Below are 19327 nucleotides of genomic sequence, written 5' to 3'. Positions count from 1 at the left end.
CTCAGGACAGACTGTCAACAAGGGGCTGAGTCCTTGCCGAGTCATTGGAATGCAACGTGGTTTCACAAGACCCTGCAATATTTCTGCCAATGCACTTCTAATGACCGCATATGTGACGAGCGCTTTGGAGGGTTAGGAACAGCATAGGGTTAAGCTCTCCTTAGGGGAGGATGTGAATTGCATGCGTTTCCGTTTAAGAAACTAAGAAACAACAAAACACCTTAAAAGTTATATAAATACTTCAGAGTTGGAAAAATGGAATACAAAAGGTATGACAGAGAATCCATCGCTGTTTCCACACTAGGAAAACCTACAACCTCTTACACACTTTTTGTTTTCAGTTTAAGATTTTTGTCCCATGTTGAGTTAATCCTTTCTCTATCTTCGCAGCACCTCTTGTTTGAACTATTTTGCTCCTGATTTTGGTAGTACTAAAAATCTGTTTCCCGTATTGTATATTACCTAACTAGCGTTTGTGTATCAACAGGTCTTGAAGTACCAAATGTCTCGCTAGCTATGAAGGCTTGCAATTCTCTTGGCAGTATGAGGCTGTTGCTCACGGAACATTCGCGCTCCGACATACAACAGAGGCTACTGCTCAACGTCAATCCCGAGGATGTCCGCTACACACTCAAGGAGATGGGAGGTTGAACTGTGCTGTGAAGATGGGCTACCACTGTGCTATTGTGCAACACAAACGGGTTTAGTTGGTTTCATGTGATGAAACGTATTGTATTAACTTTTAGCACAGATTTTACAAAGTCTTGACACGTAATCATTGAGTACAATATTGTTATACATTGCAATTCCATGTATAGTTTTTCTTATGCTGTGTTGAACTGATCATGTTTATCTTGTATTTCTTTACTGTTGATAGTGTGAATTGCTCTTATCAAGAGCTATATTATGTACAAAAGCTGTATTATGTCATTTCATTTTCACGAGTAGTCATAATTCTGAAAACTGCACATCATTATCATCAATGTCCCACTCCAGTCAGCTGGGTGTGGTTAACATGCCTCCTCCACTCCTTTCTGTCCTTCCACTTTTCCTGCTCCATTACTTACACCACATCCAATCCAGCTTCTCTAATGTCCTTCCAGATCTGATCCATCCACCTTCTTCTAGGTGTTCCAACTGATCTCTTTTCCTTAACTTCTCTTTCCAATTCCCTTCTTGCTACTCGTTTCTTTCCCATTCTTTTTACATGTTCGAACCATCTCAGTCTTGCTTTCTGTATGTTCTATACTAACGGTTCTATATTTAGCTCTTCTCTGATTTTAATATTTTGAATTCGATCTCTTCTTGTCTTTTTAACCAATGTTCTTAAAAATGTCATTTCTACTGCTTGGATCTTACTATCTTGTCTCTTATAAGTTATCAGTGTTCTAGTCCGTATGTTTGGCATGAAATACTGTTTATATAATGTTAATTTCGTTCTCTTGGGTACTTTGTCATCCCATAAAAGCTCGCTAACTTGATGATAAAATGCTGTGCCTTTACTTAGTCTGTTATTAAATTCAGGATAGATTTCATTACTTCCATTAATAATGCTTCACAGATATGTAAACTGTTCTACATTCTCTAACCGTTCTCCGTCTATTTTCACTTGGCTTCTCTTTTTCTGTTTTCCACAGTGCATGACTACAGTTTTCTTTTTACTGATTACCATTCCCAACTCCTTGAGATTTTCATTCCAAATGTCCAGTCTCCTTTGTAATTCCTTTTCTCCCTTTCCCCAAATCACCACATCATCTGCAAATACCAAAGCATTCACTTCATCACCGTACAGACACGTGTCATTTTAATTAATACTGGAAACATTATTAACTTTGTATGTTTACCAGATGTTAATTGGTTAGTCGTGATACGATTACACCAGTAATGCCATCTGGTGGAGATGGATGGTAGCGGAAGGGACAGAGCACACCAGCTTAGGACATTGCAGGTCACCGCACTTTGTTTTCTTCCTGCTTGGAGATATTAGGAAATTTGAGGCTTAGGGAGTGTTCCCCTCTTTTCTCTTATTTTTCTTCATTTTCTTTACTCTGGTGAGTGAATGGTATTTCCACATCAGCAATGCTCGTCGTTTATGTCATTGAGGGTTTGATATTTTTTAAATGTATGCATGTTATTTGTTTGTTTGTTTGTTTATTTATTTATTTATTTATTTATTTATTTATTTATTTATTTAAGAAGGAAGCCGTTCAAACCCCCACTCTTTCCAGCCTTGAATATATTTTTCTATGGTTTCCCATTTTCACACCTGGCAAATGTTGAGACTGTACCATAATTACTGGCAACCCCTTGACACTGAACTCCATACGTCGCATAAACCACCTTTTCTTCACATGCCGCCGACCTCTATGCGCGGTAGGCCAAATTTCATTTTGTTCTAGCTTGTAAAATTTTCAAGTTTTTGAGATGGAAATAGTATATCTTTGAAGGTGGTGATCTCTGCCTTCCTTGTATGTATAAATCAGCCCAAATCAGTGTTTATGTTCTTCTTTCTAAAGAGTTTGAAATAGTCTGACCTCTTTCCACTTGAGAACATGTAGAGTTAAATTTCTGCTGCATTCTAGCGGATGCAAGTAACACTAAACGATGTTTCCTTATGTAGATCGATAGTATAAAGCACTATCTTTTCACTGATAGGCATGTTGACGTCATCTGGTGAGGATTCCCGTAATTCTTCCAACGCCTCATAATCACTCGACTTGCTGTCACTTGAAAATACGATATTGTGTGATGCAGAAGCAGTTGGAATGAAAGAGAAGTAATTAAGTTAAGACAAAGAATGTTGCAAGTGTTTATTAATTTCCACCTACTCAATACAAAGTGAGTTCTTGTGATTAAGAACTAAATCTTGTCATATTAATTACAGGGACATGTTTTGCCCATTATATGGGCATCATCAGCCTTAATCTCATACCTGTAGAATAAAAATCAGCATCCTGATGTCTCCATGGCTATATGGTTAGCGTGTTGGTCTTTGGTCGGAGGGGTCCCGGGTTCGATTCCTGGTAGGGTCGGGAATTTTAACCATCATTGGTTAATTTCGCTGGCTCGAGGGCTGGGTGTATGTGTTGTCTTCATCATCATTTCATCCTCATCAAGACGCGCAGGTCGCCTACGGGAGTCAAATCTAAAGACCTGCACCTGGCAAGCCGAACATGTCCTTGGACACTCCCAGCACTAAAAGCCATGCGCCATTTCAGGATCCAAATTGTTCTCAATTAAAGTTTTGAAGAAAAAAGTACATATCATAAAGTTGAGGATACTTGTTGTAGCTACTTGTTTAACATTTACATACTAAATACATCTAAAAGATGACTGTTGTTACAACATTCTTACAATAAAATCTTTTTTAAACCTTTACAATCAGTCCATATTTATAACTTTTAAAAATGTCCTTGCCTAAAACTGTGATATCAAGTTGCATGTTATAAGTTCTATATGAACACTTTTTTGGTGCGTTAAATGGAATCTGATACCAATATAGTTGGTCCGTTATTGGACATTATAAATTTTCTAGCTAATTCATTCCTGGTTGCCAGCATTTCACCCCAGTGTGCTAAGTTGGGCTCATCAGTTGGTAAATAGCACACCTACCAAGACGCATGGCTACTGCATACCGTGGAGGCCACTGCGTAGGCTATTTGGAGCCACCGACATTGCCAATGCACTATGAGAGATTTTGTCTCATTTTCAAAAATTGATGCTGCCTGGCCATCAAATGATATGGACAACAAAACGTGTCGAAGTATACACCCTCGTTCTCATGAACCAATCGTCCGATCAACCTACGATTTGTTTTCAGTTAATCTTTGAACTATTGTTTCTGGTTCCCTGCTTAAAGTTTCTGAGGCAATGATTAACCTAGTTTTCATTGCATTGTAAAGCAACCCCAGCAAATACAAAAATGTCACTTTCATTCCGTATAAAATGTGGAAGGTCTCTTGTCCATTACTACACTATAAGGTAAATATAAAGTCAGTGAATGTAAACTACATTCTTTTGAATCTCTGTTGTAAATATTCAAAAATAATCTGAGCTAAACTGTTGTAACAGAGATCTCTGCATTATCTCAGTGCTCACACTTGAATCTCCTCCATATGCCGGGTAAAAATCATCATCATCATCATCATCATCATCTTCATTTTCCATTTCCAACTTCCCGGGTCGGGTTGTGAATCAAGGACCTCCATCACTGTCCGTCTCTCCAGCACTCTTCTTTAAGTACATCTTCTGGTTTTCCTCCACTCTTCTCTATGCACTCTCACACTGAATCTGTCCATCTCTTTCGGGGTCTTCCTCGTGGTCTCTTTCCTGTTAACTTCTCTGAAGAAACTTTTTTTTCGGAACTCTCTCTTCTCCCATTCTCATCATATGCCCATACCACTTTAGCTTTGTTGTTTCTAACCTGTCTTGAAGTTTCAAGATTCCTGTCCTTTTCCGTATCTCTTCATTTCTAATTCTATCCTTTCTGGTCAAGCCCTCAGTACCTCTTAGTAATTTAATCTTCGCTGCATGTATTCTACTGTCCTCTTATTTTGTTGTAGTCCACGATCTAGCTGCATAAGTTAGTATGGGTTCATAATAGGTTGAATATAATACTTTCTTACATTTCTTTGGGACATCTTGGTTCCACAAAATACCTGTTACACTCTGGTAGAAGCTGTTTGCTTGTTGTATTCTTTACACAATTTCCTCGATTATCGTTCCATCTTCTGTAATCACACTTCCCAAGTACTTGAAACTTTTAACCACTTCCAGAATTTTACCATTCAGTTTTATCTCTCCTCTTCTTTCCCCTTGTCATTGCTATTGTTTTACTTTTCTCTGTGCTTACTTTCATCCCAGATTTTTCTCTCTCTTGATTCCATACATCTACTTGTTTTTGCACTTCCGTTTCAACCTCGCCCCATATCACTGTATCATCTGCAAACGACATGGCTTTTGTTGCCTGTCTTCCCAACCTCTGTTTAATGTTCTTATGAATTTCATCCATGACTGATGAATAGTATGGGGGATAGTACACTTTCCTGTCGGAGACCAGTTTCAACTTTAAACCATTTTGTTTTTCCTATACTAGTCTTCACACTACTAACACAATTTTTGTACATAGCTTTTATCATTTGCACTTCCACCTGTTAACTTGTTTTTTCCTTAACGTGTCCCATACCAACTGCCTGGGCACACTGTCATAAGCTTTCTCAATATCGATAAATGTCATCACCATGTCTTTTCCAAACTCCCATCTTTTCTCCATTATATGTCTATGTAAAGATCAGGTCAAATGTTGATCTGTCTTTCCTTAAATCGTACTGCTCTTCTTCCCTTTCTTCTAGCTTCTTCCTCAGTCTTCCTTCCAGTACTGTCTCAAAGATCTTAGCTACATGGGCAATAAGGGTGATCCCTCTGTAGTTATTTCATTCCTTTTTATAACTTTTTTTAAATATTGGGATAATTAAACCCTTTCCCCACTCTTCTGCGGATCTCTTTCTTCCTCCAGATTATTCTAAATAATCTATACAACCGTTGTAGCCCTATTGGTCCTGCTGCTTTACTGCTCTTCATCTTTTGTATGGCTTCCTCTACTTCTAACATCGATATCTCCTTTAATTGTTCTTCTTTTTTCCCCATTGTTTCTTTTTACTCCTTCTCATCTACTAGTTCACTGTATTTAATATTTACCAATTCTGAAAAGTATTCTTCCCATCTTTTTAGTATGTCATCTCCTTACATCAATGTCCGCCCTGTTTCAGTTTTTATAAATTTTGTATCTTCCCTATTTCTTAAACTATTCTTCACCAAACTGTACAAAACCTTTTTTACTTCCCTTTATATCATCCTGTAAATTTTTTGTGAAACTTTTCCAGCTCCTCCATTTCTCTTCTTGTACTATTTTCTTACTTTTTTGGCTTTATATTTCTGCCAATTCTCTGTACTATTGCTGACTATCCACTTCCTCCAAGACATCTGTTTCTCTTCAACTGCTTCCTTTACCCTGCTGTTCCACCAAGGAGTCTCCTTTTCCTTTTTCCTCCCTGATAGTCTAATATGCTGGGTAAAGCGGCACTCAAATTTGTAACTCAAATTTTCCCCGTTGCTGAAGGCTTAAGGATGCGGACACTTCCTTCCCACTCCTAGCCCTTTCTTATCCCATTGGTGCTGTAAGACCTATCTGTGTCAGTGCAACGTAAAGCAAATTGTAAAAAATAAGCTTTTTTTTTTTTTTTTTAGTATCAACTTGGTTGACATAAACTTTTAAGTTTCTCATTCTATCAAAACATACAAATTTAACATTAGAATACTATAGTATAATTTTAAAAGTTATATCATTCAGGTATGAGCGATGCTAATAAAGGCATTCCTTGTGCAGCCTGTCCATGTTACGAATGGTTTGGAAATGTTGCTCAGAGGGTCAAATGGTACATGCATTTCAGTGGGCTTAACAGACTGGTATGCAATAACAAGTTATGGCTTGGTGAGGAAAGCAACGGGAAATTGCATTACTTCTCATTTCCCTAACATTCCTCTTCAGTGATGCTTAGGCCATCTGTGACAGAACTGTTAAGGATCAAACCAGTCTTTGAGTACTCAGTGTACAAGGTAAAAATGGATGAAACAAACATTCATTACAATTTTTCACTACAGCTAATATTAACGGAGAATTTTGATATTTCCTCTTTTGGTCTCTTAATACTGTTATGCAATGCAGAGATGCCAACTACTGTGTATTTTCAATAGTTTCTATGGTTTTCTCATGAACATACTGCAGCAGTATGACCGAATGGAATGGCTGTGCATGTTAACGCACTTCGGCTATGGAGCCAAGCTCTGCATTTGGGAGACAGAGTGGATTCCAACCCCACCGTCAGCTGTTCTGAAAATTCTTTTCAGTGGATTCTCATTTTTACTTCCAGGAAAGATCCTATTCATAGGCCACAGAGAATCCTTTCCACCTCCTTACCCAATTTCATTCATGATCGTTCATTTCATCTTCATTAGCCTCTCAACTGAAGTTGCACCAGGAAGGGCATTCGGCAATAAAAACGTGCCTTATAAATTTATCTCACCTCATCCCCGACCCTGTATGAGGAAACGGGACTAAGGGATAGACACACTGCAGCGGAAGCAGTTTGATTATTGCAGATTTTACAAATTCAAAATGCTTTCTACAATAATAATAATAATAATAATAATAATATTTTAAAAAAAAAAAAAAAAGGGAATGCGCACAAATATGCAGAGATTAAGGTTTACAGGTCTCTACTGTACTCACTATCTTCATTCTATTTTTGCTTATTATGACATGATATCGATTGCATTTTTTCTGACACAGAGTTGTCATTTGTTTCATGAAATCGTTGTGTCTTGCATAATTTACGATGGAATCCATGGAATAGCATCTTTGCGATTACATGTCATAGTGCAGTTGATAAACTTCATATTCACTGTTCATTATTAATTCCAATATCATATAATAATGACCTTCTTCAATACTAATCAGTTTCTTAAAATCTTTAGCTCATTATTACTAACATTTACAAATTGCACAACTTTTTGGTACTTGTTTCATCCTAATTATAGGATTTCTTCAGCCATTATACATTGATAGAAGTAATTGATACACGATTAAGAATTTTTTAACAATGGACATTGTACATAAAAAGCTTCATACCACATTGACCAGCAAAATTAATGGATCACTTGAATTTACGAAGGAAAAAGCATGTCTATTTGTGAAATATTTGTTTTATTATTTACATTATTTTTATGAATAAATTATCTGAGTAACTAAGGGTGGCAATAACAATAATGGTAATATTACTTAGACACCTGTAATTTTTTCATGAAAATTATCATTGTAAATAATAAATGTTTCAGAATTTACTATGCTTTTTCCTTTGAAAATTCAAGTAATCCATTAATTTTGCTGGTGGGTGTATTTGTTCATTATATTAAAAACAAATAATCACTAGAAAATCATCTTCATAAAATAGTCTCCTTAGATTAAACAGTCGCAATAAAATATTTACTAGATGAATGAAACTTAAACAGTGTACATTAATTACATTGTCCACTAAAAGCTGTTGTAAATCACTGGAATAGACATTATCTTATATCAAGTTCAAGATGGTGGCTGGAATGGTAACATGTCCTTGGGCTTGCCCCACCTCTGAAACAACACAATTATGTGGGAAATGTGGACTTCCAACACAGAACTGTGACAATGCTGGCACTTAACTTTCGGTTCATCCTGTACAGTATATCCATCAGAACTGAGCACACAATTCACAGAAGACTGTTCAGAGAAATGAAGTTCCTTTCTGCAAGCAAATTTATTAATTTTTCTTTTGAATTCCTAAGCACCTGTCCTTAGTTCGTTACATCCTCTATAATATCTTACTTCATTGTCCAGATTATCAGAAATTAATGGTTATGAATTTCATGTTTTTGGTCCGTATTGAACTGAGAATAATATATAAGTAATAATAATAACAACGTAAACGTTTCCACCTTTTCAATACTAAAATATATTCACAAAATTATAAATTACACGGTACTAGTTTCGACCCATCTAGGGGTCATCATCAGCCATATTGGAGCAAAGATCACTTTTGGCGAAATCCTAAGAAAATGTTATTTTAAAGAATAACAAGTGAATGTGGTAGATGAAATGAGATGTTATTATGGTAATAGTTAATAATACAAGGAATATACATACTAAGAGGTTTTTAACAAAGAATAAAGTATAAATGGGGTGTTGTAAAAATTATAATCATGGAAATCAGTAAGTTATTGTATTGAAATGACATATATAAAATTATATATGGCTTAGGAAGAGGGCTTAAGGTGGGGCTGAAAGGTGCGGGAGAAAGTGTAATTGTCTCAGAAAAGTACCTTTGATTAATTTTATATGTCATTTCAGTACAATAACTTACTGATTTCCATGATTATAATTTTTACAGCACCCCATTTATACTTTATTCTTTGTTAAAAACCTCTTAGTATGTATATTCCTTGTATTATTAACTATTACCATAATAACATCTCATTTCATCTACCACATTCACTTGTTATTCTTTAAAATAACATTTTCTTAGGATTTCGCCAAAAGTGATCTTTGCTCCAATACGGCTGATGATGACCCCTAGATGGGTCGAAACTAGTACTGTGTAATTTATAATTTTGTGAATATATTTTAGTATTGAAAAGGTGGAAACGTTTACGTTGTTATTATTATTACTTATATATTATCAGATTATCAGAGTTTCTGTCCGTGTAAATCCATGGAACTGGTGATCATGATATCCTAAGAATCTGACAATATAAATCAACAGCTGTTAATTTCTCATTCATAAGTTATGTTTTTAATTAAATAATTATTTGATTTTAATTGTAAGCTAGTTATATTACTGATGAATTGAGTTGTGTGTAGAGAGATACGAGCATGAAAAATTAATATATATTAGGAGAAGCACAATGAAAGGTCAGTGTGTGAAGAGTGAGCGATAGAAATGAGACAAGGACAAATTCCACATTGGCCTCTTATTGTGCGTATCCTATTATTTTCCAATCTCTCTACCGTGTGTCCAACTTAAGAGTCATAAGGTGCCTTTCTCCAGGGTTTCAGAAGATGTTTTCAGATTCGTTTCTTGTAATGTGTAGGTAGAGTCAGCCCAAACAAAGACTGCTTATCAGATACGTCATTAAATGTCCATTGTCAATGGAAAACATAATTTTTATTTTCACAAAAAGTGAAATGTTTAAAATGTAATTTTATGTACCGTCGATAGAGCGGCCTCAGACTAGTCTAGTGCAATATTATATTTTGTCAGACTTTCAAAGTGATTGCCCCCAAGCAAAATTTGCATGTCACTTTCGTATTTTCATTATTTCCAGAATAACTATCGTATAATCTCTAATACCACCCGCCACCATATAAGACCCGCACGCTTATTTTGAAAGAACAAAATTTTTAAAAAAAGTGAAGTCAAAATTATTTACAATTTTTACTAACACACATCAAATGATTAGAAAATTCAAGTAAAAGTAAACAAACATTTCCAGAACGATATCCAACGAGTTCATTTATCATCATCATTACCAACTTCAGAACTTTCATCGCCATCACCTTCCCATAAAATGTCGTCACTGCTGCCATCCATAGCATTAGAAATGCTACATTTCCTGAAGCTCTTCCGTATGAAGTCTCCAAGGATACGATTCCATGCCGTCAAAATCCACGAACACAGCAGCTGAACTTCTGGGTGTTGAATGCGACCAGTTGGCGCCAGTGTGTGGTTATCAGCTGGCATCCATTCTGTATAGAGGTGTTTCAAGGCTGCTTTAAATGGATGGTTCATGCAGACATCCAGCGGCTGTAGCATAGGCGCCATCCCACCCGGAATGACTACTAGGTCGGTTTTCCCATCCTCGATGTGTTTCTTCGGAGCGTCTGTTGTGTGGCCGCGGTAACTGTCGAGAACAAGCAAGCTCTTTTGTCCCAATAATGCACCAGGGCGACGTTGCCAGACACACTTTACCCAGTCTTCCACGAGTGAACTGTCCATCCAGCCGGAGTTCTCAGATCTGATGATAACACCAGCGGGTAGAATTTTAGGAAGCGTCTTTCGCTTGAGATTAATGTACAGGGGCAATTTGGTTCCGTCGGCGAGAATACACAACATTACCGTACACCGTTGTTTTTCATTACCACCTGTTCTAATGGTAACACTTTTCTCACCCTTAACATTCACAGTCCTGTCCACTGGCATTTCAAAGTAGACTGGTGTCTGATCTGCATTGCCAATTTGGGAAACCAAATACGCGTTTTCCTTCCGCAACCGAATTATGTGATGCTGAAATGACAATAACTTCTCATCGTAGGCACCAGGAAGACGCTGCGAAATTGAGGTACGCTTTTGTACACTCAACCCATTTCTTTGATAAAAATTACAAACCCATCCTCGGCTTGCCTTAAACCCTTCCGATGAAAGTTCGTTTGCGATGTCTAATGCCTTTAGCTGACACACCATATCCCAATTCCTGCCTGTCACATATTTATAAAGTTTTTTTTCAGTTTCTGGAAACTGTACACTCAGTCCACGAAAAGCTCTACGATCACCACTACATCAGATTTTTCTTCTTTCTCCATTTGCGAATACACGACTCATCAATATCATATTTCCTACCAGCGGCACGATTTCCAATAATTTCGGCTTCCCGAACTACTTTCAGTTTCTCACTTGCAGTAAAAGATCGCAAACGATTTGTGAAATTCATGTTGATACTCCGAGAACGTGCATGAGACTGACACCAAGCGCGGAAGTAGTGTATGCAGAGAGTGGAGAGAGCATTGTTGCCAAGCCGCGCCGGAGGTGATGCCCGATTTACACACATTCGGAAAAATAAATTACCCAAAATTTTAAATAAGACCCGCAACCAATTTTGGAAACTATATTTTCGAAAAAACAGTGCGGGTGGTCTTTGAGATTATACGGTAATTTAAAATATGTATTTGAAATAGGGGAATGGAAATACCTGAAGCCCTTCACTGTCACATGTTTATTCCGGCTTCATTCTCGACCACGTCACTCCTGGGGAGAGGGGAGTGGGTGGTAGAAAAACATTCACGGTATACCCTGCCTGTTATAAGAGGCGAAGTAGTCTCACCTTGGAAGTGTGGGTTGGGAATCACGGTTCCATTAGGCGAGTCTAGTATTGCTTCCACTTGTCACTATCCTTGGTTTCATCTTTCCTGTTTGACCTTCCTTGGTCATCTGTTATTCTTTCCCGACCTCGACGGTATTAGGTTTTCGAGTCTTTCATTTTCATACCCTTCGTGGCCCTTCCCTTCACTTTTTGAAGTATTGGACCTTCTGATTAGTGCTAATAGAGGGCGGTTGCCTGTTATACTTCCCCTTAAAGCAATAATCACCACCACCACGTAGTACATGATTTTCTCAATCTCAACCAGTAACCACGAAGCCCTACAAGTAAATGAACGAGTGCATGCCATATCCTGGAATATACCCTTGGTGGGGCGTCTTTCAAGTGCTGGGGCTCCAAAGTTGTCCAGCTCTTGATGCGATATACATCATTATTTGATTGTATCAATTATAATTTTATTTTCAGAATTTACAAGTAATTCAGTTACTTCCCAACTCTGATTATATTCAAGGATATTTATTGACGGTGACAGTACAAGAAAAATAGTTCCACATATTGGTACATTTCCCTGCCTGCCCGCGCTGTCTCCACACTACTGTCAAACAGCAGCCTCACATAGCTGCTACTGGAAATGCTAACAGTTCCTCTTGTTGTACCGCCACTGCCAATAAATGTCCTTAAACGAAATATTGCACTAGACTAATTTGAGGCCGTGCTATGAATTGAGCACATAAAATTACACTTTATCATTTCATTTGAACCTGGAAAGAAACCAACGTTTTCCGTCGACGCTGCACGACATACTTGATGAGCATTTCTTATTTCGACTGACTCAATCTAAACATTACAAAAGCAAAATTTGACATTTTTTTTTTGTTCTTTCCTATTACTGGTAATGTAACCGTGCATCTATCTATCTCTCTTCCTTCTGTACATCATGCAAGCTAGTCAGCTTTGAAACTGTTTAAAACAGCAAGTGTAATCTATTCTTTTATATTTTCAAAGTATTTTTGCTGAGTGACTAAATAGGTTAATGAACGAATTTTGATACTTGTATATTATGTAAGTAAATGTAATTTTCATAATGAAACTGAAAGAAGATTTGTTTATCCTTCTTTTCCCAAATATATAATTACCTCTTGACTTGGATAGGTATCTTGTAGCACCCTGACAGACTGTAGATCATAGCTGGATAGCACTAACTTCCAATGCTCAAGGTAGCAGGATCAAATCCCGACACCCAAGAATGCATACTTTCAATAGTACCATTGAATTGTAACGAGAGTCTATGTTATCGAAACAGACTTTCAACGTATTAGGTCGTGTTACGTAATTGTAGTACGTGTTGAAGAGATGTTAAGTACAGAACAAAAATGGCCAGCCGGACACCAGTGGGATCCGAACCCACGTAACACGACCTAATACGTTGAAAGTCTGTTTCGATTACAATGCGGTTGTGAAAATTCAATATTCAGAGAGTCTATTTTGTAGAACATTTTCAAGATAAAAATTCGGGCATCCCTTGCAAGAGAGGGTCATTATTAAACAAATAAAATTCTCAAAAATTACACCTTTTTTCTTTTTTATAGAATGGGCTAGATTCATTGACTGAGCAGAAAAAATACATCAGCCTTATCAGTGATAATCAGGACTGACTCAAACAAAAAAAAAACCTGTGCCTATGTTGGATACCACACGGACAATCGTTAACCGGATATAATTCTGTTCATTTAATGTTCCTCTAACTAGCCTCTAAAGACAGGCAGCGGTTCTAACTGGCTTCACTTTGCTGCTACCCCTCCCTTCCCTTTGGTGATGAAAATTTCAAGCTTTAAATGTCAACTTACGTTCAGTGTTTTAGATACACCAACAATTCTCTACTGGGGCTAATACCTTAACACTCATATGTGATGTGGTTTGCCATAATGCGATATATATATGTGTGTTTGAGTTTTCACGATTTTGATGCTAAGCTTTTAACATTCAAAGATTGAATATTCCCTACTTGGCCATGGGTACGTATTGCAAGGCACAAGCATACTTTCACGACCGTAGGTCAATAATGTCTTTGAGGTTGAGCCAGTGGTACTTCTGAAGCCTGTGGTAATGTGATGGGGAGGGCCCACTTAAAATAAACGGGGGTTGGTACGTGTGGTTGTTGACAGGGTGGAAGGAGTACCTTCGGTTGTAGGGCTGTTTTGTCATCTGTTATGTATATAAAAAAAAAAAACGGCATCACTGCTATATGTGTGTGATTGACTGTACAGTTGAAGGTGTGCCGTAAAACTACCTCTGTTCACAATCTCTATCCATTTACACAGGTTAAAAGTTATATGTTGCCTGATGCAGTAAAGGGGTTAATAATTTTAGAAACAACATGCAATGTCTTTTCTTCATCTTAGCTGTCTGCTGGAATTTGTATCAAAGTTATGGGTTTAGTTAAGGCGTTATATATGGAAATCTGGTACTGCTGTAGTTGGACAACATTGTAACCTTTCATCCTTTACATAGACCATTTACTAGAAGATAATACACCCCCTGTGGGTGGGGGACGCAGGCAAAAAATACACCCACAGTATCCCCTGCCTGTTGTAAGAGGCGACTAACGAAATTAGAACCATGAGAATACTTGTGATTAGGACCATTACTTGCGGAATGCCATGGGTAGTCTTTACATAGAAGCAGTACCATTATGCACGAAACGCTACGGGTCTGGGCGTTGTTTGTAATAATGGTCAACGTGCGTATTCCACCGTGTTCAGAATGGGTCTACGTTACCTATCAGTAGTACCACTTTATGAGAAACACCATGGGTCTACGTTGCATGTGATTAGTGCAACTAAGTGAGATACAACATGGGTTTGGCTGGCACGCGCAATTAGTACCACTATGTGAGTAAAACCATGGGTCTGCATTGCATGAAAGTAGTAGTACCATTATGTGAAGAACACCTTAGGTTTGTGTTCCCTGTGGGAATTACCATAATGTGTGATACACCGTGGGTCTACATTGCCTATGATTAGTACCATTATGTGAGCAACACCATGAGTATACAAGGCCTGCGATTGGTTCCACTAAGTGAGGAACACCACAGGAATACCGGCGCTCGTGATCAGCCCCACTATGTGAGGAACACCCTGGGTCTGTATTGCTTGTGAATAGTGCACTTATATGCAAAACACCATCGGTTTGTGTTACCTGTGAGTGGTGCCATTGTGACATAGGGTCGACATTCTTTTCAATTTATTCTGGGTGATTTCTGACAAAAGAGTAGCGTTACAAAAATGTTGCAAAGTTTGGGCTGGGAAGACTTGGGAGAAAGGAGATGAGCTGCTCGACTAAGCGGTTTGTTTAAAGAACTAGTGTTAGGTTTAATGGTCCACCCAATCAATAAACTTCACTTTACAAGTGAAAACTACTTAATATAAGAATATATTGAACATACTTTGGAACATGTTTTGTCTCATTTGAGACTTCTTCAGCCATAGCATCTCATAGCAGATTGAAATGCTCATTGTTGCTGTCTAATGATTTAAAAATAGAAGAACCCATTTCCTTTAAGAACTGTTTGAGAATACACTAGATGTAAAATACACACATTATTTACATAAAATTGTCCATCACTTCTTGAAAAAATGGGTGTCTTTAAAAGTAGGAAAGATCACAATATGAAGATAAAGCTGGAATTCAAGAGGACAAATTGGGGCAAATATTTGTTTGTAGGTATGGGAGTTAGGGATTGGAATAACTTACCAAGGGAGATGTTCAATAAATTTCCAATATCTTTGCAATCATTTAAGAAAAGGCTAGGAAAACAATAGATAGGGAATCTGCCACATAGGTGACTGCCCTAAATGCAATCAGTAGCGACTGATTGATAATCATTCGTTTTAGATTTTAGTCAGTGGATACATTATGAAGTTTTAATTTTAGTTTTGTTCAACTTGTACCACTAGAGGCCAACGACCTAGCTGTTAGGCCCCTTTAAACAAATCATCATCATAAGATGGTAAAGTCAAACCTCCATATAACAAAGATCAATACAGTAATAAACCTTCAATGAGCAATATTTTTGCATCTCAATAATGTCATTCATTCCAGTCTTCCCATTTCCAGGGAAACTCAACAAAACCCGTCAATCACCCATACTCACCTGACAGAAAATCTGAAGCTATTGACAACTTTGTCCACCCTTAATAGGATCCATCATAGTCTTGGTGGCTGCGCTGCAGCTTTATTCAAGTGCAGTTCGAATATATTTCTGATTTCATTCCGATATTGTTTTGCAGACATTTTAAAATTTTATGGGAAAGTCTGGTAGAGTCCATTATTTCTAAATGCCCTGTATATTGAATTTGACACATCTTATCTGTGATTTTGAAACAACACTATGTTTCACAATTAAATTTAGGGTACTGAATTCAATTTTTGAACTCTTAGCCCCAAGATTTTTCTCATAATTATTCGTTCCTTAGTTTCCTGTCTGTTGCGGATTGAGGGCTTCTGAAGTATAGAGTGCCTCTGGTTTAATCACTACTAAGCAATGTTGAATCTTGCTGTTCCAGGAGAGGCATTATTTAATGTAGACTGTTTTTGTTAGTTGGGAAGCAATTTCCCTCTTATGAAGTCATAATATATTATTCTCTGCTATCCATTCACCTAGACATATACATTCTTTAGTTTATTGCTATTAAATTACTCAATTTATTGTTCTTGATCTGTATTTCCGTTGGCTAACTATCAAATAATTTTAGTCAGCACAGGTCATAGGCAAGATTCTGAAGGTGATCAGGATCAGATAATACCGAGAAAGAAGAATTATCTACAATCTGTACAAAAATCAGTCTGCAGTGCCAAGCATCGAGGACTTTGAAAAAGAAGCAGTAATTCAGAAAGAAGTGTAGTTTGTCCCACGCATCCTTTTCATTGTTTATATAAAACAAGTGCTACAGAAAATCAAAGAGGAATTTGGGAAAGGAATCAAAATCCAAGGAGAGGAAATCAAAACTTTGAGATTTGCCGCTGATATTGTTATTTTATCTGAGTATGCAGATCTGGAGAATTTTGGGGAAGGAGTACAAAGAGAAAAAAATTAATCCAAAACAAAAGATATGGAGTGCAGTCGAACTGGGTCAGTTGATGCAGGAAATATTAGATCAGGAAATGAAGTATTAAAGGAAGTAGATGAATAATATTAATTGGGTAGCACAATGACTAATGGCAAAAGTATTGAGAACATAAAACGCAGACTAGTGGCCGGTTTCTGGAATGGCAGTTATCTGTAGATGCGTAGTTATCAGCGACTTAACATGGTGATATGTTTAAAACGAGTTTCCGAAACAACAGTTATCGGCGCAACGACTAGTAACTGCAGCTAGTGCTGTAGTTACCTCTATGTTAGAACTGATTCCAACATATACCGCTATGAGGCGCCACTCGTACAAGGTCTTATAATAGTTTCGTAAACATTAATAAGTGACAATGAACTGGTTATAATATATTTACAGTCATTCATTGTAGTTTTAACGTGCTTGGGTGTGCTGGAGTCGACATTATTTTAGTCAGTACATTTGCTTCCACGTTATCACTGGCTTTTAGTCACGGATTACACTTAAATGGTGTCATCTGTCCCCGTCATCTGTTTAGGTTATCGTCTTCTTGGTGTACGACGCCTCTAATGTAGATGTATCTTGCAATACGGGAAATGAATCGTCAAATAAAATAGAACTCGAATCAAATGGATTTTCATCAGGCTCAAATTGATCTTTCTGTGTACAGTAGAATTAATGTTAAGGTCTCTTTCATCAGGCTTTGAGTCATGTGTCCCACCAAGTTAGTTAACACCCAGTCTGAAATTATGGAATATTTACATTTGTATTAAATAATAAATATCTTAGGTACCGGTATGCATTTAATATAAGCCTGCTGAATAATAAATATTGATTTTTCATTGCTTTTTTAATGTTATTATATTCTTTAACCGGTGACGTGAGGTCTCATAGACTCCCAGTAAACATAAAACATTTGGATTTGATTAAAAATCATGCAGGGAGCTGTAGGTTATATCATCATCTTATCTGTGTCAACACACTTCACACCCTACGTTGGGGTTAGCTCGCTAGGGTTGATTGAAATTCTCAAATGGACTTCACGTCAGCAGTTACGAGAGTATTTTTGTCAATGCATGTTGCGTGCTCAGTGTAAGTAAAACAACTCAAATTACTAGTCCGTTGCAGTTATTATGAACTACAAATTCTCAGTTCGAGGAGTACATTATTGAACTACAGTACTGATGAAAAATTGAGTGATATGGCTATTTTCTTTTGGCTGTTGGAGATCGCAGATTGTAATGCTTTCGTGTTGTCCAAGTTGTGCCATGAAAGCCCGAGAAAAAATGGAATTCTTGAAGGGTTTGGCATCTAATCAGGTGAAATTACATGTCAAAGAAGAATGATAAATGAGTGATTATTTAATTTAGTTTCCGGGTTGAAGCGTGTTGTACTTGTACGCATATCACGTACAGTTTGCCGACGTTTCGAATACATTGCATATTCTTTGTCAAGGCGACTGAAATACCCCTACTCAATCCGAGGTAATCAGTCTCCCAGGCAGAAATTACACTACTAGAGTGGCCTTGATCTTGGCCTTTTATATCCTAGTCTTTCTGGCTGGCGTAAGCCCTGGCTGTCTCGTGAGACTTCTGGAAAGTATATGTCACAGCCAGGTAGTGGTGGCTTGCCCGCGCTGTTATGTAATGGCGTTGCGGCCCGTGTGTTTATGTTGTGGTCTGTATGTCTTAAACTATGAATGATAGGCATCCAAGAATTACTGATTTTGTATCCTTCTTCTAAATTTATGTTGTTCGGATGTTTCTTGATTTCGATAGCCTCGCGGATTTTCCTTTCCAGATTCCAAGGGATAGCTGCTAGGATCTTGGTCTTGTCAAATGATATTCCGTGCCTAGTTTCGTAGGAATGCTTGGCTACTGCTGAAATATCTGTGTTTTGGTTCTTGGTGTGTCGGATATGTTCTTTTAGGCGGGTGGAGATCAGACGTTTTGTCTCACTTACATAACAAGCTCCACAGCTACATTCAGTGTGATCCACTCCAGGGGCCTGAAATTCTAACGTGTCTTTTACTGGTGGTAGGTAACGGGCTAGCTTACGGTGAGGTTTATAGATAGTTTTTATGTTGTATTTGTCCAGTATCTTGCCGATCCTGTCTGTAGTGTTTTTAATGTATGGCAGTATCGCTGTTTTCTGGCGGGTCAGTTCTTCTTTCCCGTTGTTTTCTCCTGCAGCGGCCTTTTCTTTGTTCTCTTCTGGTTTTTTAAGGACTCGTCGGATGTTATTGAGCGAGTAGCCATTTTTCCTAAGGGTTTCCGTGAGGTGTTCTTTTTCTTCCTCGAGGTGCTCTGCGTCAGATATCACTATGGTCCTGTTCACTAGTGATGTTAGGACAGCCTGCTTTGGTGATGGAAGCTTCACTTCTAAGATAAATGAGTTCCCAGAGAGACGAATGGGAATAAGCAACATTTTGTACGTAAGACTCGGCGTCGAGATACAGAAGAAAAACTGAAGAAACGGCAATCTTACCGTACATATCCAGCATTCTTGAAGAGAAAAACGGCATATGCATGTTTTAA

The 19327-nt window shown here is 37.7% G+C and overlaps 1 protein-coding gene across 1 annotated transcript in view; it reads left to right on the top strand.

The window, feature by feature from the left end:
- LOC137502886 (origin recognition complex subunit 1-like) overlaps positions 1-1152 on the top strand; it is a 69304-nt gene extending 68152 nt beyond the window's left edge. The window contains exon 12 of the mRNA XM_068230069.1: positions 488-1152. Coding sequence (XP_068086170.1) covers positions 488-651 — 164 coding nt within the window. The 3' untranslated portion in view covers positions 652-1152. The remainder of the gene's footprint in view (positions 1-487) is intronic.
- The last annotated feature ends 18175 nt before the right edge of the window (positions 1153-19327 follow it).

The sequence above is a fragment of the Anabrus simplex genome, chromosome 13, assembly GCF_040414725.1.
Source record: "Anabrus simplex isolate iqAnaSimp1 chromosome 13, ASM4041472v1, whole genome shotgun sequence".
NCBI lineage: Eukaryota > Metazoa > Arthropoda > Insecta > Orthoptera > Tettigoniidae > Anabrus > Anabrus simplex.
The sequence above is the reverse complement of the archived record's forward strand: the minus strand, read 5'-3'. Positions and strand labels throughout refer to the sequence as shown.